Source organism: Panthera pardus, unplaced genomic scaffold (genome assembly GCF_024362965.1).
Source record: "Panthera pardus isolate Hobbes unplaced genomic scaffold, ASM2436296v1 HiC_scaffold_26, whole genome shotgun sequence".
Classification (NCBI taxonomy): domain Eukaryota; kingdom Metazoa; phylum Chordata; class Mammalia; order Carnivora; family Felidae; genus Panthera; species Panthera pardus.
In genome coordinates, this window is record NW_026526832.1 from 530,440 (window position 1) to 557,353 (window position 26,914).

The 26,914-nt window shown below is 47.1% G+C and overlaps 1 protein-coding gene across 7 annotated transcripts in view; it reads right to left on the reverse strand.

The window, feature by feature from the left end:
- Positions 1–26,914, reverse strand: part of TRABD2A (TraB domain containing 2A) — a 61,139-nt gene that overhangs the window by 28,203 nt on the left and 6,022 nt on the right. For 2 of the 7 annotated variants that reach the window (XM_019443237.2, XM_019443247.2), the window contains exons 1-2: positions 24,438–24,752; positions 15,094–15,654 (exon numbers count right to left, since the gene is read on the reverse strand). In XM_019443237.2, coding sequence (XP_019298782.1) covers positions 15,094–15,654; positions 24,438–24,545 — 669 coding nt within the window. In that variant the 5' untranslated portion in view covers positions 24,546–24,752. Of the gene's footprint in view, positions 1–15,093; positions 15,655–24,437; positions 24,758–26,914 lie in introns of those variants that run through there. The other 5 variants (XM_019443215.2, XM_019443208.2, XM_019443259.2 and 2 more) reach the window with 5 other exon arrangements.

The window sequence follows — 26,914 nt, forward strand, 5'->3', positions numbered from 1 at the left end:
TGTACAGACTTAAAAGGACTTTCTTTTCCCCTCTGGAAACATCTGAATGGATGTCTGCTTTCATATTAGGGCTTGCCTTATACTGTCTTTTTTTTTTAAAGTGTCAGTTGACCCCCAAAACATGTCTTATTAGCTGAATACTCCTCTCCAACCCTCCAGTGACACATACTCACCCCATCTGCACTGTCTTCGGAAAAGTAACAAGCTTATTACCAGAGAGTTTGCTCCAGTGTTCAAATACCACCCTTCCTTCCCACCCGCCCCCTCTTCCCCCCAGATCTACCCCCCCCCCCACGTCTCCCCTTCCACTCTCCCCTTGCGTCCCTACAGTTCTTCTCTCTCCTTTCTTTCTGGGCTGTGGAAAGAATCGATTAAGCTCCCTGTCCAACATTTGCAGCATGCTTCTTTCTCTTTCCTGAGACTTCTTCAGCTGTGGGGAGACCCAGGTCCCAGTTGAGGCATTGTTGCGGGAGCCCATGGGCTGAAGGAGCGAGCGAGGGGGTTCGAGTCCGGCAGATGCCTTTATTGTCAAAGACAAAGGTCCCCCATCGAGCCTCTCCACTTTTCAGCACTTTCATCCCCCTCAGATCAAAGGGCTGCTCTGCATATGAAAGGCACCGCCCATTATGCGGCTCACATTAGCCCCGCACCACCCCACCAGCCTCCCAGCTCTGCGAACAAAGGGGCTCGCATCTGTTCAGGCCCAGGCCTCACCTTCTGGGGCGGTGGGTTGTTGTGTCTTTTCTCTTAGCTCACTTTTGAGAGCCATTCAGTTCCTTGAAGTATAGTTGGAGAGCAGTAGGGGAAGGTCTTCCTTGTCCTCAGAACATTCCGCCCCGATATTGTTTCGAGCCCCCTTGAGGATTTCTGGTCCTTGCCTCTCTCACCTCACCTGGGTATGGAGGCAGTGGGGACGACCTCCTCAAGCTCATTTATTTTCTCCCTTCCCAGCCACTCCATAAAACTCCTCCTTCTTTACCTGAAAGGGGACTATTCCCATGGAATAGTCTAGACTGGTCCCTCAAAGGAAGATGGTGAGAAATCCTGCTCCTTTTCCTGTCAATGTTAATAGATGCTGCCTGACGTAGGAGGTAAAGCCTCCACACATTTCTTTGGACATTGAAGTCTGCTTTCCGGGGGGGGGGGGGGGGGGGAGTGATTCTAAGAACTTGGATGTGAGCTCTTTCCAGCAAAAGGACTCAAGCATGAGGACAAAAGAAACTGAACTTCAGTGACACTCCAGCCTGAAGAAGCATCCTTTTGTAAACGATGCTGGCTCCTGAATACCAGGAGAGAACATGGAGAGACCTGAAAGAATGCACCAGGCCGACCAGGCCCTCCCTCTCTTCTCTGGCGGCCACCCTCTCAACGTCCTCCACGCCTCTCCCCTCCTCCTATCCTTGGTCAGGTCTCCTGACCACTCTCTCCTTTCCACCCAGTCCACATCCTGCCCTGATGCCAGATAGATGGCTAAGCAACACGGGCCTCCTGTTACAACTGAACTGTGTGACCCACCCACCAACCCCCAAATTCACGTGATGAAGCCTTGACCCCCAATGTGCCTGTATTTGGAGACAGGGCCTCTAAGGAGGTAATTAGGGTTCAGTGAGGCCATCAGGATAGGACCCTGATCTGATAGGGCTGGAGTCCTTATAAGAACAGGAAGAGACACCAGAGCAATTCCCCAACCACACCCCACACACCCACCTCCCCACACACAGAAAAGGCCATATGAGAATACAGCAAGAAGGAGACCATCTGCAAGCTGACAGGGGCTTCACCGGAAACCAGCTGGGCGGCACCTTGATTTGGTACATTGGCCCTCCAGAACTGCGAGAAAATAAATTTCTTCTGTTTAAGTTTCCCTGTGTGCGGTATTCTGGGATGGCAGCCCAAGCCAATTCCTATACCTCCTTCCCCCAAATCCCACACGATGCTGAGGTCACAATAAGAACAAATACCAACCTCTGGTCTCCAAGGCCTAATGAAAGTTACCACCTCTGCTAAGCACTTCCAGACTATCTCAGCCCCGCCCTAGAAATCTCCATTTTTTTACTTCTATTGCCCTGAAAGTTAATTTTCCTTTATGTGTTTTAAAGTTCAGACAAAACAGGGGCACCTGGATGGCTCAGTCGGTTAAGCATCCGACTTCCGCTCAGGTCATGATCTTGCCGGTCAGAGTTTGAGCCACACATCAGACTGTGCTGACAGCTCAGAGCCTGGAGCCTGCTTCGGATTCTGTGTCTCCCTCTCTTCTGCCCCTCCACTACTGGTGCTCTGTCCCTCCAAAATGAATAAACATTAAAAATTTTTTTTTAAGTTCTGACAAAACAAACAAGCTTCAAGAAGAATCAGATGAAGAACCCAACTAAAAGCATAATAAAGCTAACTGCACCCACTTAACCACACTCAGAACTGTTACTGAGGCTAATTAGGCATAAGTGGTAAGCACTTCATCTAAATGGCTACAGGCCGTATTATTTCTAGAGTCTGGCCTGCTCCTGGACATTCTCTTATTTTGTATTTTTTCCAATATCCGTTACCAGCTCCATGTCAGTTTTCCCTTGTAGAGCAAACTCTAGTCCATAGAGACCACAGTTCCCAGCCTCACAGTGTCTTCCTCTTGATGGCCCAGGGCCCCGGACCAACACGGCTGAAGCTCTGAGCCAAGAGGCTAACTCTAACACCCCGCAGTAGCGACGGGGGGGGGGGGGGGGGGGGGGGGGGGTCGCAGCCCTCTCCAGCCCACACTCAGCTGCCAGATGCGCTGACCTGTGACACTCCTCTTGGTGCTCCCACCTCCTCCTGACAACCCCTCAGTGTACCTGGAGGTTTCCCAGCCTCACACGCAAACCCTCTGCGGCCTCGCCTTCCGTCCCACCCCTACACAAATGCGCACGGAGCCCGCCCACCCTGCCACCACTGGGCCAACACAGCCTGCTTTTCCCCAGGTTTGCCTGCACCTTTGGCCCATTTGAACCATCTCCCTTTTGGGGTGCCTGGGTGGCTCAGTTGGTTGAGCATCTGACTTCAGCTCAGGTCATGATCTCGCAGTTTGTGAGTTCGAGCCCCGCGTCAGGCTCTGTGCTGACAACTCACAGCCTGGAGCCTGCTTCCGAGTCTGTGTCTCCATCTCTCTCTGCCTCTCCCTTGTTCATTCTCTGCCTCTCTCTCTGTCAAAAATAAATAAACTTAAAAAAAAAAAAAGAAACATCTCCCTTTTTCCGCTGCCTGTCTGAATCCTTGCCTCCCCTTGAAAAATCCAGCTCAATATCAAAGTCGCCCGGATAACATTTAGCAAATAATCAGTCACATCAATCACATTCCTTGGTGACCATTTCACCACAATGGCCCCAGAGAGGGGAGGAGAAAGGCCAGTCTCCTCTAGCCAAGGCCACGTCCAGAAACCACGCCACCTGCAGTGGGCCCACTTCTGCGGCCAGCAACTGAGGGCCGGGAGGGCACCTTCATTTTTAAGCTCTTCAATCTCTACGGTTCTCCCTAAAGTTCAAGACTGGTCTGGAGAGAAGCTATAAAACCTCACCACAGAATTGGAAACCCCTCTTGAAAGGAAGGGGAGGCCCTCTAGGACACCCCACAGCCTAGAAACACACGCCCACGCGGCCCTCATGAGGTGTATTTAACCTGCACTTCTCACTCACTCACGGGGGATCTGGGAGAGGCACACTGCCATTACTATGTGACCAGCATCCCTGCCCAGGTGGCAGGAAGGAAGTTACTCTGGGAGGATGAACAAAGTGGGGAAAGTCAGGGTAAAGATGGAAACAAGCAGCAGAGTTAATGCCAAGGCTCACTTGCTTCAGGCAGTCTGGCCTGCTGGAGTGATGAGAAAACAGCAGCCTTCAAGTAGCAGCCAGTGATTAGCAACTGTCACTGGAAGACGCTGAGCTAGACTCATTTAAAAAAGGTAAACCATGGGCACCTGGGTGGCTCAGCCAGTTAAGTGTCCAACTCTTGGTTTCGGTTCGAGTCATGATCTCATGGTTCGTGAGATCAAGCCCCGCGCCGGGTTCTATGCCAACAGTGCAGAGCCTCCTTGGGATTCTCTCTCTCTCCCTCTCTCTGCCCCTCCCCAACTTGTGCTCTCTCAAATCAATAAATTAATATATATTTTTAAAAAGGTAAATCAAGATCCTTGCTCTCTAGGAGTTTCTGTGCGAGTTCAGGACATGAGATAAACACATGGAAAGCTAAATACCACTGTAAAAATTAAATCACCATAAATCTGATCATTCAACAGCTGCCACAAGGTAGCAAATGAGCAATTGCCCAGTTACCTCAGGAGAAAAGGAGCTTCTGCAACCTGAGGTAACTTCCAGAGGTGATTCAAGAATACGGACCAGAATGGTGACCAAGAACAGAAACGGAGGTTCTCAAACTTGAGTGTGGATCGGAATCGCCTGAAGGGCTGGTTAGACCACAGATTGCTGAGCCTCAGCCCCAGAGTTTCCAGTTCAGGAATCTGGGATGGGGCCCGAAATGTTGCATTACCAACAAGTTCCTAATGATGCCGATGCTGCTGGCCCAGGGCCCCACTCTGAGAGCCACTAGTTTGGCCTGAACATGCTACATGAGTAGTAGGAACAGGTAGCCCTGGTGACCTGCCTGCCTCACAGCTAAGTCCTATTTGTACGACACAGTGTGTTCATTTTTTAGGTGGTTACCTACCAAGAGCCAGGACATCTAACAGAAAACAAACTGATGGTTGCCAGAGGAAAGGTGTGAGGGGAAGAGGTACAAAATGGGTGAAGGGGAATGGGAGATACAGGCTTCCGATTATGGAATGAATAAGTCATTGGGGATGAAGGGCACAGCATAAGGAATATAGTCAATGATACTCTAATACTTCAAGGGATACTGCAGACTCGTTTCTGCCCCATGCCCCTGCCTCCCTACTCCCTTCCAGGTAAGCCTCTGCTCTTGGCAGGTATGTTGGGTGGGCAAGGTTGCTTATCACTGAAGAGAATACCCTCGTGGGGTGCTGCTGACTGACTTCTCAGGGAAGGGACAGCTCCGGGGACACTCTGTGCTGTCTGGGACTTCAGTGGGGCCCCCAACATACCAGGGTACATGCAGAGGACGCAGGGATGGGGTAATGAGACCCCTCAGCTCTCTCGTGTGGTCATCCACGTTTTATGATTCCACAGCCTTTGCTGAGGCTGCCACCAAAGCCCCACTCGGTCCCTTTCAAGGCCTGACTGACCATGAATAGAAAGGAAGGGCCTCATGGAAGAGTGTGGGGAGGAAGGACAGCACAAAACGTGGCAGGAGGGATATAGGAAAAGCAGAGAAGTGCCATAGTGTCCAAGGTGTGGCATTACACGATGCCACCAACATCCACCTCCAGAGTCCAGGGCAGCCTCGCTTCATCGCTGGGCCACAGAGTACCTCATCATACTGAGACTTCGACTGGCTCCTTGGATCGTCCCGGGGAAGAGTTCGTCCAGTTCCACCCAGCTCCTTCCCCCCTCCTTCCCCCATCTTCTCCAAGCAGGGTAGACTGCCTGACCCAGCCGTGTTGGGAGGTGGACTCTGGAGGAGGGACAGGGCTCACACTCTCTGAGTGGCATGCTGGGAATCATTCCTAGAGTCTAGGGGTGTCCTGGAGCTGATCCACCACGGAAGAACTTGCTTCTTGGGTGTCAAAGGGGTACCCTGCTCCCAGGCAGGAGGCAGGGACATGGGGCCAAAATAAGGCTGCAGCATCCCTTGAAGTGCTTCTCTTAGGACTCCAAAGGCAGCAGAGCAGGGTCAGAGCCGGCTGAAGCCAGAACCCCAGGAGCACATGCGGTATCCATGCAGGTGTACAAAAATACCTAATTTTTCTAAAGTTCACTTTGGACTTTAGAGAAGCAGCCCAGAGCCAGGGGATGGCAGGATCACCACCAGCTTTATCTCTGGGTCCCTAAAATAAGAAACAGAGTGCCCAACCCACACTGAGTATGCTGAGTGCTGAAAGAAATGTGTCCCAAATAAAGACTAGCCATAAAAAAAAAAAAAAAAAAAAAGACTCAAATCCTGAGCAGGCCTGCTCCCAGGTGGAAACTGCGTCTAGAAGTTCGTGAAAATCACAGCCAGCCATAAGGTACACAGTTGATTCAATTTCCTATTCCTGGTCCAGAAATAAGGAAGTAAAGGGAGACTTTACTAAATGGCCAGTAAATGGCCAAGGTGAAGAAATGCCATGGAAGATCCCCGCCCAGGAGAGCTAATGGCCCAACCTGGACTTCAAATGTTTGAAGACCATGCCCATCACAATAGCTATGCTGATGCCCTGTGTGCAAGCAGGCACAAGGGTGACTCAGGGACTAGATGTCACAGGCTCCTAGGGCATTTACAGCAACTACAGCACTTCGCCCAGCTATGCATAAGAACATGAAAATATTACAGAACAGAATTGGGAAAAGAATGTAAAAAAGCAAAAGACTGATTTATCTCACAAGCACCAAAGACTGGACATAATGTGAATTTAACATGCTGGTCTTGACACAGAAAGGCTGTATTTAATTTTTAAAGTAATTAGCATACACTCATGTTGTATCCCATTTTGGCCACGGTACCTGCAAGTTCACTGTCTCGAATTGGCCTCACTGACATGTTCAGCAGTAGCCCACCTATTATCCTATAACCACTCATGAGCCCCTCCAACATGCCAGTCCAAACACATTCCATTTCGATTATGGAAAATGCAGGAAAGTCACCTATCATTATCATGATCAGTTTCAAAGATGAAACCATCTGCTTTTACTGCGGTTTATGACTAGGGAGCAGGAACTCCCTCAGCAAATCAGACCTGTGAATCTGGCAGGTGTTAGCACTCAGCGAAACTGGGTTAGAAAACCAGAGTCTACAGCCATACCACCCTGAAGACTCCCAATCTCATCTGATCTCAGAAGCTAAGCGGGGTTGGGCTTGGTTAGTACTTAGGGGGAGAAAACAGGAAACTGGGGAGCCCAGGCCAGCCCTGCCTAGTCTCTACAAGACCCCTGGCCCTACACCAGGTTTATTCCAACAGGAAAGTGACCCCAGCGGGGCCTCTGCTTGCTGATGCACCATGGCACTCTTGCCGTGGCCTCTGGGCACAGGGACCTGTGGAGAGGCCTACAAAGTACAAAACAAGGTATCCCCAGGCTTTCCTAGGATTGGGCTATCCTAGCCCTCGCGGGTCCACACCCTCCTAAGGAATGTTGACCCTACATCCTCAGGAGGCTTTCTCAGACCAGCAAGTGCCTCCCCAGCTCATACCTCTCCTACATCCACCTGGCCCTTAATAGCCTGAGATGGAGACACATGGATGGCATCTTTCTAGAAATCTGCCCTGCCAGGGGCTGCCTCCATCACTCTGCCCTGCCTGGGACAGAGCCCCATCCTAGAGCCATGGTTTCTTCTATTAGATAACTGATCCATCTATTTTTTTTTTTTTTTTGAGAGAGAGAGAGGGAGAGAATCTTAAGCAGGCTCTACACCCAGCACAGAGCCCAATTGGGGGCTCGATCTTACAACTGTGAGATCATGACCTGGGCTGAAATCAAGAGTCAGATGATTAACCAACTGAGCCATCCAGGCACCCTGTAACTGATCCACCTAAAGAGAACTTGCTCCAAAGAAGAAAAATCCCCATCTTCCCAACACCCCAAAACTGTGACTCAAGAAATGCACTTTTTCATAACACTCGAAAAACCACTGGGCCCAAACCATTGTTTAAGGTTTCACTTTTTTTTGGGGGGGGGGGGCAGGGGGGGGAAGAAAGGCTTTTTAGCAAAGCGAGTTGTTAGGGTCCTAGGGGTACAGGGCAAAAACCAGCAGTGACACCTACTACTGAAAGGGACAGCAGAAGTGACAGGTGAAAAGGCAAATATGAAATATGTTAGTGCCATCTATTGGCAAGAGTAAACAGTAACAGAAATGATTCTGTACAACAGCAATTCAGATCATTAGCATGCTTATGCATCATCTGAAGAGCACTCTGGGGTTTACAACAGACTTTTACATCCAACTGACTTCAGTAGGTCGGGATACGAAAAGCTCAAAGATGCAGGCTTTACATGTGGAAGCAGAGGGCAAACCCGGACCTACGGGCTTGGCTCATATTAACTCTTGGATTCCGTGACTCAGACTCCAAACACAGATGTGGCCAGGTCCCAAGGGACAGACTCTAATGCTGAGAAGACTGGGGCTGTCCCGAATTCCCACCCCAGTCCACAGTGACATCCAGTCCATCACTGGGAAGTTGGCAGAAGAATCCTGTGGTCAGACAGATTTGTTCTGATCAATCCCTCAAAGGAAGCAGACAGACGGCACCCTATGCCTACAGCTTGTGCACAGATGCCTGGTGGTGTGTGGCTGTGGAAATAGGATTTAGAAAGATCATTTCTCTAGGGAATTATTTAAGTCTCTAATGTGAACCCACCTCTGCAGCTGGGAAGGAAGGGAGGGGACTCACAGGTGAGCCCTGCATCACTAAGCCTCCGGCTGCAAGTTCAATTGCTTTCTGCACATAAGGAATGGCAGTGCAGCTGCTAACACCAAGCAGACACAAACTCTGGGTGAACGAGAACAGGCATCGTAACCTGACTCCATACTGAAACGGGAAGCAGGCATCTGCCCTGAGATGGCAAGAGCAAATCCACGGACAGGAAGGAAGCATCCCTTCCCTTATGCCAAATCCAGATCGCTGAAGGGAACAATTAGCTCTCAGGTAGTAAGGGAGAGGTGAAGGGGGAGAAGTAGGAAAAGTCAAAGGATCTAGAACAGAGAGAGGACTTCGGTCATTTTCCACACAGAAGCTCACAAAGCATCTACTAAGGGCAGGCTATGGTGCTAAGTCCTAGGAAAACAGTGATGAATCCTGCCTCGAGAAGCTGATCGCCTGTTATCATAAAGACCTCAAGTTCTGGGAAGCAACAACCAGATTACATCTTACTCTTTTTACATGGCACCATGCTCAGCAGGAAATCAATGGATGTGTTGACTAAATGAATATAGGAACGGGTGGCTTAAGAGAATAACTCCTAGTAAACTCACACCCTGGTGTTTGAAGTTTAGGGCCAGCTGGGCAGGGATAAGTCTATAGATAGAGGAACAAAGAAAGCCATAAGATCAAGACATCACTGAAGGTTGCTAAGAGAACAGATCTTAAAAGTCCTTATCACAAGAAAAAAAGGTTTGTAACTATGTACGATGACAGATGTTAATTAGACTTATTGTGATCGTTGCACAGTGCTTACAAACATTGAATCATTATGTCATACATCTGAAACTAATGTTACATGTCAATTACATCTCAATTTTTTTAAAAAATCAGACAAAAAAAGATCTTAATAAAACTCAAAAACTGCTTCCACTAATAACAAGTGCTTCTGATAAAATTCTAGTAAAACAGAAATCCAAGGACATTTCATTCATATCAGAAAGACTAATCAACTACCAGCATCATATTTAATGGTGAAATAGTAAAGCCATTCTCCTTCAAGTTAGAGAAAGAAAGAATGCCCTTTTTTATTACTACTACCTAATGCTGTCCTAGGTATCCTAACCAACACATCAAGGCAAGAAAAAGAAACGAGACCAACTGCAGAAAGGTGGAGACAAAATAATTATTTATCAGTTCTATTTCTGGTCACTACGAAAGCAAGAGGATCAACTACCATTGTTAGAATACACGATTTCAACTCAGTAGTTAAACTGGTATAAAACTTAGTAACCAGATAGAAAATATATTGCAAAGAGAGTCTTTACACCAGCAAAATTCTTATTAAACATAATGCATAAACTTATGACTTGAGCAAAATCTAAATCAAGAATTCTACAAAATAAGAAAAGATTAACATATAATCAGATAAATGGAAAGGCTAGCATGTCCACGGATTAGTTGACTTAACATGAGGAAAAATGTCAGTTCTTCCCATATTGATCTGGAAGTTAAAAAATCATAATCAAAATGATTTTAAAAATCATTAAAGAAAGTGACATCATTATCAAAGATTTAAATCCAGTCACTAAGAATGTGATATTGATACAGAAACAAGCAAACAGATCCATGGAACAAAATAGAAAGTGCAGAAACAGAAGGTACGTGCATACGGGCGTGGGTCCGTGTGTACGTATGTGTCTGCACTGATACGCTAAAAACACAGAGCATCACAAGTCAATAGAAAAAAGCTGACCCCAGGCCAGTTACACTAGAAGGGGCAGCCATAGGCATTTAGAAGCTCCCCAGTGTCGAGCCCTGACTAGGTACGCAGGCAAAGGAACAGCCATGGGACCCATCATAGGCAGCATGGCCTCCAAGTGGATCAGCCTCAGACACACTCATCCAGAATCAGTCTGGATCAACACTGTCCAACAGAAAGATAGTGTAAACCACACATCTGATTTTAAATTTTCCAGCAGCCGCATTAAAAAAGAAATACTTTACATCCAAAGTAGTATCATCTCAGCCTGTAATCAATAGAAAAAGTTATTCATTCTTTAGCCATACTTAGTCTTCAGAATCTGTTACATATCTTCCACTCAATTGACATCTCAATTTGGACACTAAATTTTCATCAAAAACACTTGATCTGTAGTTCATTTTCATAAAATTTATAGTCGAGAAAGGAGATCCACATGCCCAAGTTGTTCCAAACACAATTATTAGAATAATAATTGAATCAATTATCAGTTTTTAAACTTTAATTCACTTCCTCAGTCACAGCCATATTTCAAGTGCTCAAAAGTGAGCCTCATGTGGCCAGTTGTTAATGAGTTAGACAATGGAAGTCCAGAAACCTCCACTGCGACTCCAAACCCCAGAGTCTCACACTGACCACCACACCTGTTGGAGACTCAAAGTCACCATGACCTTCCACATTTCTGGAATCAAACACAAATTCCTCCATCTGTTAGCTATGTAATCATGGGCAAGTCTCTTAATCCCACTAAGCTTCAGTTTTCTCATCTATAAAACAAGGATGACACTACCCATCCTGTAAAGTTCTGAAGATTAAATGCAATATTACCAATGAGGCCTGGCTCACAGAAGGCATTGCATGTTGGTTCTTTCCCTCTGTATCTGTATAGTATTTATGATTTTCCAATTTACTGTTTTATTTGCTTCTGACAATAGGATGGGAGGGCAAATATTATTTTCCCCATTTAAAGATGAGAAAACAAAGTTCAGAGAAGTTAAGGGGACAGCATAAAGTCTCATGCTGGTGATGGTGCAGGAATTCTCACCCCAGCACATCTGGCTCTGGGTTCACTGCTTCTCCCACAGAACAGCGCTCCAGCTTCAGCCATGCCTCAGTCTCCAGCTGCCTCTAACCTACAATCCAAGAGGAGGGTGGGAGCTCTGAAGCTGAGGCCCACAGGGCTCCTCCCAGGCCTCAAGGAAGACCCGCTCTCCTCTGCATCTTCCTGGCAGCTGGTTGGAGAGGTAGCTCAGGAGCCTGTGGGCCTGGCCATCTCCCCCTCTCACCTTGCAATCAGGCACCAACGTCCTTCTTCAGAGCTACAGAGAACAAGGAGGAAGGAACCAACCACTCCTCAAATGGAGCAGAAGAAATGGAACAAAGGAATGAGTTAGGCTCGTCTTCTATCAAATTGAATGCAGATGATCTTACTGTTCTCTGGACTTACTGAGAAGGGAGACTCCAGCAGGCTCCACCCCAAAGCCTCTGCTGGAATTCTTCAATTCCTCACAGTAGCGAGAATGAACAATGGACAACTAACTACACACAGCAACCAACATGGTGAATCACAAGGGTATTGCTAAGCGAAAGAAGCCAAGACCTCTAAAGGAAGCATACTGCGTAATTCCATTTATGTGAAATTCTGAAACAGTCAAACTAATTTATGCTCAAGGACTTTCAGAACAATGGCTCTGGGACTGGTTGGGGGTGTGTGGGGGAGGAGTAGACATCGGGGTCAAGGGGCTTCGGGGGAGCCAGTGCTGCTGTTTCCCGCCCTGGCCCTGAGTGCTGGGCACATGACTGTGTTTGTGAAAATTCAGCAGGTGCACTTTTCTGTATAGTTATGCTGCAGGAAAAACTTGATACTAACTTTCTGGGGTGATGGAAATGTTCAATAAATCGATCTGAGTAGTGGATATAGGTATATGTCAAGTGTCATTGATCTGTTCACTAAGGTTGTATTTTACTGTTTATAAATGAAACACAGGAAGTTACACACCCCCAACCAAAAAAAAAAGTTTTAGGAATGTCATAATTTTTCCTCCTAAATTTAAACAACTTTAACCTCACTAGCTTAACCTTAAGTTCTTATAAAAAAAATAGTTTATAAATACTAAATACCTACCTGAACGTTAAGAAGGTGTTATGAAATCAAAATGATTCTAGTATATAACTACATGCCCTAAAATATCTCTTAAATGTATTATCTTAAGAGATGGTGCTACACACCTTCCCTCAAAGATACTTTTGAGGGTATCTTGAGATATATTATCTGCCAAGCAGATATATATTTACCGCCAAGCCTTTTCCCCTCCCAGTTTGAAGTTTGAAAGAGGGCTTAAGCCCAAGCAAAAATGGTCATAGATTCCAAACTTGTATGGTCAAAATCAATAAGACTTTAGATCAAAGCACTATCCTTTTACAAAACATTGTATTAAGTTCAGACATTGGACGCCTGGATGGCTTGGTTGGTTAAGCATCCGACTTTTGATATCAGCTCAGGTCATGATCTCACGGTTGGTGAGGTTGACCCTTGTCTGGCTCTCCACTGACATCATGGAACCTGCTTGGGATTCTCTCTCTCTTTCTTTCTCTCTCTGTCTCTCTCTCTTTCCCTCGCAGTTCTTTGCCCCTCCTCTGCTCACACTCTCCCTCTCTCAAAATGAATAATAGGGCTCCTGGGTGGCTCAGTCAGTTAAGCATCTGACTTCGGCTCAGGTCATGATCTCGCGGTTTGGGAGTTCCAGCCCCACATCGGGCTCTGTGCTGACAGCTCGGAGCCTGGAGCCTGCTTTGGATTCTGTGTCTCCTCTCTCTGCCTCTTCCCCACTTGTGCTCTGTCTCTCTCTATCAAAAATAAATAAATGTAAAATAAAATTAAAATAAATGAACTTTTTAAAAGTTGTTTATTTATTTATTTTGAGGGGAGAGAAAGCATGAGAAGGGGAGCGGCAGAGAGAGAGGAGACAGTGAGAATCCCAAGCAGGCTTCACACTGTCAGAATGGAGCCCAATGTGGGGCTCGAACTCACCAACCAGGAGACCATGACTTGAGCTGAATTCTGATGCTTAACCAACGGAGCCACCCAGGCACCCCCAAAATAAATAAATAAACTTTTAAAATAATAATAAATGCAAACATTGAAAAAGTTAGAATATCAGCTTCTTAGGTTTCCAAAATAATGTGAGAAAACTCCCCCAGGAGATAGATACAGAGAATTACTGGTCCCTTATCTTGTCTATAAATCTCAGTGTGCCAAACAAATACTATATTTTAGTACCTGAGTATTTTTTAATATATACTCTTAGCAAGGTAAGTTAAATTCCCTACAGATTTTATTATCAATTCAGGAACACTATTTTTAGGGTGTTGAATGTCCTTAAGTTCTTTAAGTAACAACCCAAGTTCAGCATTTCAAGATCTGCTAAGACCTAGATATGCTAAGTCCTTTTATTCTGAGGACCAACATCCCAAGGCCAACCACTGAGAATATCTGCAAAACAAGAATACTTATTTCAATATGGTCAATAATATTGTAACAACTTTGTATGGTCACATGGTAACCATACTTATTGGGGTGAACATTTAGTAACATATATAATTGTCGAATCACTATGTTGTATACCTGAAACTAATGTAATACTATATGTCAACTATACTTCAATTAAAAAATTTTTTAAGTAAAAAATACTTATTTCACATTGCAAAATTCTCATTTGTCCCCAGAAGTATCTAATCTGCTATAAAATATCAACAACAAATTTCACCAAAACGATTAAACAATGGCACTTTAATAAAGTGCTACTTGTCTTATGAGAAATGAAGAACTTCTTGAATATGAACCTAAATTCCAATGTCCTGAGGGAGGGGCTATAAATGACAGAAAACAGGAATATAACTCTGCCTTACAAAAGGAATACCCTGGGGGGAGGGTCCTGAACAGGGACAGCAATGATCTCAAAGGGACCAATGTGACCTAAAACAGCCATGCCCAGTATTATTTTCAAACCAGGCCATACCCTGTGATAGTCAGTCTGACATTCACATTGTCCACATACTCTCAATGCGGCTTCTTTTTAAAAAATAAATAAATAAGGATGGATTTTTTAGGGGCACTTGGGTGGCTCGAGCCCTGCATCAGACTCTGCACTGACAGTACAGAGCCTGCTTGGGATTCTCTCTCTCTCTCTCCCCCTCTCTCTCCCCCTCTCTCTGTCCCTTTCTCTCCTCTCTCTCTCTCTCACACACATACACACGCACAATAAAAATAAACTTTAAAAAAATAGATTTTTTTTAAGTTTATTTATTTTGAGAGGGGGGAGGAGCAGAGAGAGACAATCCCAAGTAGGCTCCACACTGTCAGTGCAGAGCCCCATACAGGACTCAAACTCACAAATCACAAGATCATGGCCTGAGCTGAAATTAAGAGTCGGGTGCTTACCCGACTGAGCCACCCAGGTGCCCCTCAAATCAGCTTCTTTTTTCTTTTTAATAATTTATTGTCAAATTGGCTAGCATACAGTGTATACGGTGTGCTCTTGGTTTTGGGGGTAGATTCCCATGATTCGTCGCTTACATACAACACCCAGGGCTCATCCCAACAAGTGCCCTCCTCAATGCCCATCAAAGCAGTTTCTTAATGAATGACCTGAATTAAAACAAGTGACTAAGGTATGTCAATACTTTTTGGGATGACAAGAAAAAAACCCCTCTTCTCTCTCAGTAACACACACACAAACGATATAACTGGCTCTATGGCTTATTTTTTAACCCTCTGAATAACATTCTTGAGCAAAGACAAGTTTCAGATCAACTGTCCTTCTGAACCATCTCCTATATTATAAGTCAGTGAACTCACACACAATCAAATGCCAAGTCCTTCTTGCAAAGAGAGTCTTACCTGTGAAAAGTTCAGCCCATTCAGTGGATGGCACTGCTCTTCCACCTTTTCCACGGCCCCAGTCTGTTTCCTCAGCCGCTCAGCCTCCTGGGCAAGGTACAGGTCTAAGACAGGCACCCCCCGGGACTTAATGTCCACTTCAGTCAGGGAGTTGACCATGAGCATCACCCAGACGGGCCTCTTCCGCTCCCAGTTCCCCGCGATGGCGTTGAAGAGGTAGTCCGCATAGAGCCCCTTGCCACGCTGGTCTGGGGTCATCCACGAGGGCATCATGAGCTTGACGTACTCTAGGTGGCGCTTGAGGCGGCAGTAGATGTCCCTGGGGAGCACGTCCTGGAGGTTCTCGCCCTGCGGCAGCATCTGACAGCTGGTGAGGGCCGAGATAGTGTAGGGGTCCGTGAGGTCCAGCTCAAAGTACACAATGCTGCTCTGCTGAAAAGCCTCCTTGGAGTTGTCCGGGATAAAGTCCCAAACCCGGGTGTATGGAACGTGGATCGTGCCAAAGAAGTAAGATGGCGGATCTCGCTTTATGGTCCACAAGAAGGAATTCAATTCACTCTGCTGAAGGGAAAAGAAAGGCCATTAAGTCATGATACGTAGAGTCAGAAAGCTGGGAGGAGAAAACGAACGGGAGAGACGAGTCACACTGCGAGAGGAAAATGATCAACGTATGATTTAGACTTTGGAGTCCAGGTAGATTCACCTGCCAGCAGCAGGAGTCCTCCATGCAGCCTTTTCCCTTTGTCCCCCCAAAGTGTTGATTAAAGTCGAAAAAGCGATAGCAGTCTATACGTTTGCCCTAGCAATGAACGGGGCAGGAGATAAGGCGGGGACTCTCAAGGGATTCTGAGGACACAGCTGGTACCGATGAGGGGACACCTGAGGAGACACTGTTGCCTCCCGGGCAGGCAGACTGATTGTGTCTGCTTCTTCAGATCTCAAGTCCAACGTTCCCAGAAGCAGTGGCTCTCCACGGCTGCCCATTCTCTCCCAGTGGTTTTCCAGGCTGAGCAGTGGTACACATCCACCCGAGGCCAAGCCATCGTGCCCTTTGCCCCTGAGTAGCTCAGTTTCAACAGCAGGCATTTACGAAGTGTCTGTTTAGTAACAGACCCTGGACAAAGAAGGGCACAGGGCAGCCCTCGAGGACTTCAAGTCATAAAGTCAGATATGAAGTGAACCATGAACCAAGCAACCCAGAAATGTGAAAATCCGGGTTTACAGAAAAGAAATGGAATACATTCCCTTTACAAAAGGCTTTAATTTCAGCAGTCTTTTAAGTGTGATGTTCTCCTGTACTGTGGAGTTTCAGCTCACAATCAGTTTTCATTATTGTCACCGTTATGTTCTACAAAGTCATCACAAACACTGAAGTACCAAACAATGAAGCACTGCTCCTAGGAGAAATCCAAGGGTTAGGTTCCTACAAGTCTCTGGTCACAAAATGTTCATCAACAGATAAATGCATAACCTTGTTTTATATGTGCTCTGTTGAAAAACACCTTATTTAATACATGTTGCTGATTCACTGACATTGAACTCACAGCCAACAGCATGACAACTCATTCCTGAACGAAGCTCATCTAACACATACATTTTCTCCCTGAGGCACGTCACAGCCTCCTTGTGCTTAGGAACACTCGATACTATCTATGCCTGGTTATTTTAAACAGAGAGATCGCCACAAAAATGCAAAAAAAAGAAAAAAAATGTAGCATTAAGTAGATCACCAAAAGGACACTTACTCACTCTTTACTTGTTTGAGAGCTGAAAGAGAGCACTGTATCAATTTATTCCACCTCAGCTGGCAGTGTGTGCATCAGGCACATGTCTGCCCATGAAAGTGCCACAGGCACTGGGGTTATTGATCAATTTTAGAAAGTAGCCTAATTCACAAATGTGAAACCTGCAAACAATGAGGATCAGGTGTGTTTGCATTTGTATGTTCATTGTTGAAGCTACAGCAACTTGTCTTCAAATGATATGTTACACAGAATCTCAAAATCTAAGACAGATGAGAGCTGGTTGATACAGGGGCCCCATTCCCCATTCTCACAGGCTTCAACCTCTTCTCCTCCCATTCCCCTGCCACCTTCTGACCACCCAGAAGGCAGAGGTGGACAGGTAAACACAAGGCCTGGGGGTGAGATAATGGGCAGGGGGCAGGGAAGATCAGTAGCAAATGAACTCACAGCTCTGGATAAAGGCGATTGGCTATAAGCAGCCTGAGCCACATGGGAATAGGTCCGGTGCTCCAGAATGGGCTTTTCAAAAGCAACTAGAAATCCCGAGTTTAAATAAAATATTCCAATTGGAAAATGGAACCTCCATTTTCTTATACACCATGCAAGCCAAACAGAACATATCTCACTAGTCCCCAGCCTGTGACCTTGTTTTTTGTTAAGTATTTAAATTGCATGGTGCCTGGGTGGCTCAGTCGGTTAGGCATCCAACTTTGGCACTAGTCACGATCTCATGGTTCGTGAGTTCAGGCCCCCCATTGAGCTCTCTGCTGTCAGTGAAGGGCCCACTTTGGATCCTCTGTCTTCCTCTCTCTGCCCCTCCCCTACTGTGCTCTCTCTCTCTCTCTATCTCTCAAAAATAAATAAACATTAAAAAGAATTTTTTAAGTATTTAAGTTACAGTTCTACTCCCACACCCACCTTTTTAAAAACACACAAATGGGTGAAAGAAGCCTAAATTCTGCTTCTATTTCAGCTACCCCACCGAGATTTTTAAAAGCCACTTCATTTCTCTGTACCTCAATTTCTTCATCTTTAGGAGTTAGATAACAGAACTTGTCATAGGTTATGGGAATAAACAAACTAGGCAGGTAATTGTTAAGTGAATGAAGAAATGAGAGAAAGAATGTATTTCTAATACCTATTAATGATTGAATTAATATTAGGAGAGGAATTGCGTCCAGGGTCTCCAGCCAACCCTCAGGCATCTGCTTATGGAGTAACGAATGTCCCAGGGTTATTTAAGCACATCAAAAAGCCAAATGGAAACTCTACATCTAAAACAATGGCTGCCAAAACTAATTAAGCAGTCCAGTGTCTCACTGTTAGAATTACATCAAGCCGGTAGAAAAACACTGGTTAACTAGATGCTAATCAAAAGCCGAGACTGACAGTTATGGCTTTGGTTCATTTAAAACGGGTAACAAAGGGCACCTGGGTGGCTCAGTTGGCTGAACATCCAACTCTTGATTTCAGCTCAGGTCACGATCCCAGGGTTGTAGGATCAAGCCCCAAGTCGAGCCCTGTATTGAGCCCCACATTGGGCTATGAGCTGAACGTGAAACCTGCTTCTCCCTCTCTCTCTCCCTCTGCCCCTCTCCCTGGCTTGTGCTCTCTCTCTCTCTCTCTCTCTCTCTCTCTCTCTCTCTCTCTCAAATAAAAAAAAATTGATAACAAAATAATTACCTGTAAATGTAACTGGTTTGGTAGAGGCAGCCTTCCAGGTAGAGGTTTAGTTTGGAGTTTGGTTTATTTGTTCACTTTATTGGGAAGAAACGATAACTGAAGGGCCCTGAATGGTGATATGTCTGGGCACCACAAACCTATACAATGGATCTGCTCACACAAGTTACAGCGCCTCCCAAAGGACGTATACCCACTTTCCAACCAGGAGACACAGTCAAGAGCTAAAATGTTATTATTAAAACCATGGACACCTAACTCATTTTCATCTGCTAGGAGCTTTTGATATTAAATACATATATTCCCAGGAAAATCCAGTCCATACTGCAAGATCACGGCTGAGATTGGGGGGTAGGCAGAGTGGAAGGCGTGGTTTCATTTTGGTTTGGTTTTGCTTTGTTTTACCCACTGCCTTTAGTCTCCCTAAAGTCTCATCCTACCTCAAAATATCTACACTTCTCTTTAAACAAAATCTATTCAACTATACGTATCCATTTTTATTTATTTATTTATTGCTGCCTTTTCGATTAGTATTAGTCTAGAAATAGAGTTGCTGTACGATCTTTTTGCTGAAAACAGCTCATATTTAAAAAACAAACAGGGGTGTCTGGGTGGCTCAGTCAGTTAAGCAGCCGACTTCGGCTCAGGTCATGATCTCGCAGTCCGTGAGTTCGAGCCCCGCGTCGGGCTCTGTGCTAACAGCTCAGAGCCTGGAGCCTGCTTCCAATTCTGTGCTTCCCTCTCTCTCTGCCCCTCTCATGCTCTGTCTCTTTCTGTCTCTCAATAATAAATAAATGTCAAAAAAAAATTTTAATAAATAAATAAACGTTAAAAAAAATTAAAAGCAAACAAACAAGACTCAGGTGCTGGCATCCAGCCATGCAATAACAGTAAGGACACTAAGAACAGCGGCTGTTATCACATATTCACTGTGCGCCAGAGACGATCTAAGCATTGCATATGAATGCTCCTACGACATGCGTTCAACGTGCACACGTTCCACAATTCTTTAGGCTGTGCTTACACATGCCAGCCACTGTTGTAGGCATGAGGCACTGGGGCATTCTAGGGCACTAGAAATACAACGGTGAGTGAAAAACAGGTACCCGCCTCGGGTATGTCCATGATATCTGTTGTGGAGAACATGAGCAGGGAGTACTGGCGGAGGAGATACTCAGTCTTAAATACGGTGATCAGAAAATCACTGAATGGGGGCACCTGAGTGGCTCAGTCAGTTACGCCTCCAATGCTTGCTTTCAGCTCAGGTCATGGTCTCATGGTTTCGTGAGTTCGCGCCCCACATCGGGCTCTGTGCTAACAGCATGGAGCCTGCTTGGGATTCTCTCTCTCCCTCTTTCTCTGCCCCTCTCTCGCTCATGTGCACTCTCTCTCTCTCTCTCTCTCTCTCTCTCTCTGTCTCTTTCTCTCTCAATAAATACACAAAATCACTGAACATCTGGTAGGAGATTTATCTTGCTGTGAAAGAGGTTAAGAGTGCAAATCAGGGGGATATCTATCTGAGAGAAGAGCCTTCCCTCCAAGAGGAGGGAACAGCAGTGCAAAGGCCCTGAAGAAGAAAGGTGTTAGCGAGGACATCATCAGAACTGCAGCAGGATGAAGGAAAAGGAAAGCAGGAGGAGAAGTCAGAGTGGTGAGTAAGGCCAGGCCACACCAGAACTAGGGCAGATGTTTGTGAGAGGGACAGTGTGAGCTGATCCTGAACAGGGTCACCCTGGCGACCGTGACGAACAGACTAGAGAGGGATGAGGGCAAATGAAAGAAAGTCAGTCAGGAAGTTACCAAAACAATCCAAGCATGAGAACACAGTGGTTGTGACAGAACTGAAATGTGATCATGTTCTGGATATAGTCTGGAAGCTAGAGCTAATGGGACTTGCTGATGAGTTGGTTAATTCAAAGGACAAAGTTGCCATCAACCAAGATAGAGGAGAGAGCAGATGAAACGGGATCAGAGGGGAAGGTTGGAAGTCTGGCTTGGGCTCTGCTGAGTCGAGATGTGAAGCAGACAACCAAGTGGGGAGGTCGAGCTGGTAGACGGATGCATGAATCTGGACTTTGGGAGAGGCCTGCGCCAGAGGTTAAAAACAAGGTACTGTCACCATTTAGATGTGTTATTTAAAGCCATGGGACTGAATGAGATCTCCAAGGAGCCCAGTGTAATTTAGGAGGGAAAAGGTCTAGAAATAATCTAACCTCGCGAAGTCAAGGGAAAGAAGAGCAGCCAGCAAAAGAGAATGAGAGATGTGGTCATCGAGGTCGCTGGCAAATCAAGAGTAGGAAGCCAACCAAAGACAGTGCTTCAAGGAGGACAATGTAAGCAAGGGGTTCAGTGTGGCTGATGAGCCAAATGAGTCAAGGCTTTGAGAACTGGTCTCTGGATGGAACAACACTGAAGACACTGGGGCCGAAGCAAGAACAATTTAGTGGCACGGTGGGGACGAAAGCCTGCCCATTCAGGAGCAAATGGGAAGAAAGGCACTAAGAAGATACTCGACCAATTAAGATGCTAGCCGTTGCCACGTGCAGAAACTGAGACCTTGAGAGGTTTATGATGATACCCAAGGTCCCGCAGTGGCTAAGTGGATTTGAAGCCAGGCAGACTGGGTCCTGAGCCCTGGGTCTGAAACATCACATTATGTGACCTTAACATGCAATACACTTTACTTGGTCTCCTAGTTTCTTTCTCCATGAATACCCTAATGGGTGCACAGCTGCACAGGAGTGCTCCCTGACTCGGAATCTACAGAGGCTCTGTCCAGCTCCCCTTCCCTAGCCCCAGGACCTGCCCAAATAGATCCACACCAACGTTTTTAAATCCTCAGACTGCCACCTTTCCCCATCCTGTCTTTTCAAAGTAACACAACATGGGCGGTGGGGGGGAGGGGGGAGTGCTTTTCCGCTTTTTCAAGCCAGGGGTTTTAAAGTGTTCTGAAGGAAATGCTCCTCGTCTTGTAGAGCTCCTTCAACAAATAGAGTTCTGTTCTGACCAAGTAGGCACTGTCTCTCCCATTCTGCACCAGCAACCATCCCCGACGACCACTGACAGTGCCCTACCAGGCAGGCCTTGGGTAGAGCACAAGCTCAAAGAAAAGTCTTCAGGGCTTACGGCCAAGGAGCTCTCACGTTGCCTTTGCCCACCAGCCCCCGGGCCGCTGCACCGGTCATATGGGTGCCACTGCCCCAGTCCCCCTTATACTGACACCCGCAGGGGTAGGGCTGTCTTGTCTCCACAACAGAAAAAGAACAAAATTGTTCTACTACCTCATTTCAACATAATTGTGGCCACCACGTGCTACCAGACGGATGAAGCCATGTGATTTAACACTATGATTCAATAGAATAAAAACACTATCAACATGTCCCTTCTAAACCTAAAAGAAAAAGGCATGGGTGGCCATGGATGACAGACACAAGAAGCTACGAGTTCTGTCTGTTGAATCACTGGAGATTTTAACACACACATCTGTAATCCATGCAGTGAAACAAAGGAGCACAGTGACAACTTATGTCACATGGGCTAAGTCCTTTAGGGCCGCACCCCTCAGCTAGCTCCTCCCGTCCCAGCCTCCCGCGACCTGTGGTAATGGCACTTTTCCTAAAGTACAGTTCAGCAGACCAGCTGGAATGGATACCAAAGTGAGTCAGTGGGCTCCAGGTGACACTTTTCATCCCAGAAATATTTATCGAGCGTCTACGGTGGCCAGGCACTCTTCTAAGCACTGGGGATGCAGCAACAAAACAAACAGACAAAAAATTCCAACCCCAATGAAGATTACAGGGGCTAGGGGAGCCGCAGCAAACACATTTTTATCAGTTAAGTGCTACAATGAGAAATGAAGCAGGAAAGGCAGGTAAGAGGGCAGGTGGGTCAGGGGTTTGACATAATCATTCATAGATAATCAGGAAGGGTCTCTGTGAAAGAATTTGAGCAAAGATCAGGTGGAAGTATGGGAAGAAGCATGTTACAGGCCAGTGTGGAAGATCTCTCTCTATAATGATTAACGAAAGTTGAAACCAGCTCTCAGGACACAAAATGCTACATAGTGGGTTAGAGGCTGGATTCCAGAGCTTTACTCTACAATCTCAAGACCACAACCTCCTGGAGCACCCACCCACAGTGCCCTCTCCAGAGCGCAGGTCAAGCATACAGCCCTGCCACTGACTGACCTGACCTTGGCACCGGATAACACCGTTTGCTCCCAGAGTAGTTCAGAGATTTTCAAAATATGGTCCCGGGACCTGTAGGTGTCCGCAAAGCCCTTCAAAGCAGTCTGTAGAGTCAGAACTTTTTAAATAATAATAATAAGGTATTTTCCTCTCTCGCTGTCATTCTCTCACAGGTGTGCACGTAGAACTTTCTAGAGGCTACAGGTGTGTCCAATGTCACTGCTGTGACTGTTAATGGCACGTGTGCTTATGTATTCCTGTGTCTTACTAATGTGTCCGTCAACCCACATACATAAAGGGCTCTTTGGAGTCCTTAGTACTTTTTTTAAAACGTGGAGGGGTGCTGAGACCAAAAAGTTTGAGAACTGAGAGAATAAAAAGGCCATGAGGACAAGTTCAAGAGTCAAGAGAAACAGACTGTATCACGACTCACTCGTCACACTACAATTTGGAGTGGATTTTGCAAAAGTGAAAAACGTTTGCTTTCATAGGAAAGGATGGCTTTCTGCTTTGTATAACACGAGCGCCGCTGCCACAACGCAAGAGTTCGAAACTCTCCCTGGTGTCGACGTCCCTCTCCAGCCACCACGCCTCCTGCTTGCCGGAGGGAAAGCTGGGAAGGATGGATGCCTTAAGGAAATCAGTGTGGCTCCCCAGTTAGCCCCCTGCACCAGGAAGCCTCAATTAGGTCACCCCCTCCTTCCCTGTGGTTAGGACGATGAATAAAATTACCACTAGCCAGAGGTGACACAGTCCCGGATGCTGCGCAGGTGTCACCGAAGGTGGGGCGACCCTGGTGTCCGAGGGCGCACAGACCACCCGAAGGACGGGCCTAGGATCACCTCCCCGGCTCCGGGGACCCAGCAATCAGACCCACCAATACAAACTCACAAAATTCAACCGCCACGGAGCTCAGAAAAAGAACTTCAGAACGACAGAAAATTTCGAGCATAAGAAAACTGATCAGGAGAAGAAAACCTTGGTCTCGAAAGAGAGCCAGGCTAGACCTGTCCGATTTCTGCTCGGCTTCTGCTCCCATAGGGTGAGGTGGACCGGGGCAGGTCACTGGGACTCCCTCGGCTGGGTTCCGCTCACCTGCAAAACGCCCCTGAGAATGTCTAAGGAAGCGCCGGTGCGTGAACGCGAGGTTGTCAGATGTGGCTACTTCGCGAATGCGCTCTGTGACCAGGGGCACAAATGTCCCTCTCTGAGCCTCAATTTCCCAGATCGGTAAAACAAGGGGGATGGCTTCAGCTCCCCGCAATCCCTTCTAACTCAGGCACTGATTCTACGAAGGTTAAAGCAAGCAGCTGCAGGGCGCTCTTACCATTTCGGTAAGAGCAGGAGAAATTAAACGCTAAGGATGAGAAGGCAGAACAAACTTGCAAAGTAAATGTGCCAAAGTCCCTCCTGCACCGCTCGGTCTTAGCTCATCCACCCAAGGTCCCCGAATGCCCGCGAAGCAGGCTGGAGAGACCCGGGACACCCCGCCGGGACTCCCTTCGGCTGCACTGACCAATGGCGAGAGCTGGGGACAGGGTCTCACGCGGCCGAGGGACTGCGCTCCCTCCAGAAAGGGGACCCCGGGGTGCGGCGGGACGCGCCAGCAAAAAGGCGCGGCCGGGGGAGGTGGCTCGGGATCCGAGGGCTCGGTGCTTCGCAGGCTTGGGAAGGTAACCACCCAGGGGAGGTGCGGGGAAGCCGCCTCGCCCGCACCCGACGCGCGCCCTACCTGGGGCTTGAGCTCGCAGTTGGCTGAGGCAGGCGCGCCACGCCGCGGGGCTGCGCCGGTGGGCAGGAGGCAGAGGGTCTGCAGCAGGAACCAGCCCCAGGGACTCATCCTCCCCACGGCGGCTCGGAGGCCCCGCACGCGGAGGGACAGAGTGAGGCAGCGGTGGCCGCCCCGCCCGTTAGCCGGCGGCCGCGGAGCTGCGGACTAGCCGCGCGCCCACCATGGCGCTCGGGGCTCGGGGGACCGGGGCGCTCGCCGGCAGCCCCGCGCCTCTCGTCTGCTCCGTCTGCAGTTCGCTCCGCCGCCTCCGGGCGGGGCTCGGGGAGCGGGCGGCGGCGGCGGCCACGTGGGGCCGGGCCCTGACCTCCCACCCCCCACCCCGCCGCCCCTCCGCCCCGCGCGGAGACAGCCTCGGGAGCCGGGGCCAGGCTTCTCCCGCCCAAACCCTGGCGGGGCCGCAGGCCACCTCGTGAGCCGACCAGAACGGTAAAGTGAAGTCCCAGCACTGTCTTCCAACCTCCCCGCCAAATCCCATTGGCTCCTACCCTTACCTCTGTATTTATGCTGCCAGTTCTGAGAGTGGCTCTTGATTGCAAGAGACAGACCAAAGAAACAAATGGCAGGCTATTTTTCAAAGGAAAGCTCATTTAAACAAAGGAAATCGCCTACAAGTTTTGTCTGTTAAAAGAGGGGAATAGTCTGTGTGTGCATACACTTAAAATCCAGGACCACAAAAGCCAGTACTCCATTAGGTGTGGTCGTAAGGGGGTTGGGGAATAATATTAAGGATGTGAACACCAAACTCGAAGGACTCCTTCAAAGGTTAAGTGAGGACATGCTTATGGAAAGGATGCTTATGGAAAGCATCTTGTTTGGTACACATGGGAGGCCTGCAAAATGGACTTGCTCCCTTTCTGCCCCTAAAGCCTTATTCACAGCATTGAGCCTTCAGGAAGAAAAAATTATCAAAGCCACTAGCTGTGCCCAGCCTCTGCCACCTCCTACCCAAGCCCTGAGTGCACTTTACCAACCTTTACGTTCAGCCCAGACTGCAGAGTGATCACTGAGTGGTGTAGCAGGGGTTCTTAATTGTTAAGTCCCTGTCCATTTTGAGACTCGGATGGAAACTGTGAGCCATAAGGTAATGAGGAGACGCAGAGGCCCAGATTTACACGCAATGGGGGGAGTTTTCTGAGCCTCAGACGCCCATTTGCAATACTCCAGTAAAGAGTATTTTAGAAGCCACGTTTTTCCAGCTTTGATTTCACAGACGTTTAGGCTTCAGGTGTTTTTGTGACATCGCTAGATTTTTCCTGTTCTAAGTTTCAGTGGGGGGTTGCTTTCCGGAGTTGGTTCTCCTGTCTCCAAACGACACCCGTTCAGCTTGTCAGCGAGCCTTGGACCACAAGCCGACCCGCAGCGCAACCTGTCCGGGTTTTCAGGTTGCCAATGCTGCCGCCTACTGGCAAAAATGCTCTTTCCAGGTGTGAGATGAAAGCACCCGGAACTCTAAAGGAAGTAATTAACTTATTACTACTTTGTACTCTTTCCCCACTCCAAATGGAGTCTCAATCAGTCAGCTGGGGCCAGAGGAAGAGGGGAGGGAAAATGTGTCATAAAACCAGACTGAAGGGTGCCTAGGTGGTTCAGTCGGTTAAGCATCTGACTTCAGCTCAGGTCATGATCTCACTGTTGGGGAGTTCAAAAGCCCACGTGGGGCTCTGTGCTGACAGCTGGGAGCCGGGAGCCTGCTTTGAATTCTGTGTCTCCCTCTCTCTCTGCCCGTCCCTGCTCGTGCTCTGCCTCTCTCTCTCAAAAATAAACATTTTTTAATTAAAAAAAATAAAATAAAACGAGACTGAGTTTGTTTTCTTTCATCGTTTCTCTTTCCTATTCCATTGATGCTTGCTCTAACCTGTATTATTTCCTTCTACGTACTTTGGATTTATTTTGCTCTTCTTTTTCTGGCTTCTTAAGGTGAGACACTAGGTCATTGACTTTAAGCCTTTCTTTTCTAATATAAGCATGTTAAAGCTATAAATTTTCCTCTAAGCATTGCTTTAGCTGCATTGCCCAGATTTTTGAAAAGCTGTATTTTCATCATTCAGTTTGGAATACTTTCTGATTTCTCTGGTGGTTTTGTTTTTTTCTTTGACCATGGATAGTTTAGAAATATATTGCTTCATTTGCAAATTACGGATTTTTCCTAGACATCTTGTTACTGATTTCTGATCTAGCTCCACTGCAATCAGAGAACATAGTCTGTATGACTGCACAATAATTTTACATTAATTGGGACTTGTTTTACGGTCCAGGATATGGCCATACACTGGGCTTGAAATGTCTAGTGCATGAACAATTTTCTTCAGCTCTAATATTTTTTTAGGTGGAGCTGCCTGCCTTAGACCCATCATTAAGTAGAATTTATTCTGTAAGACACCCAATGTCCAAACATTCAATAAAATCACATCTACTCT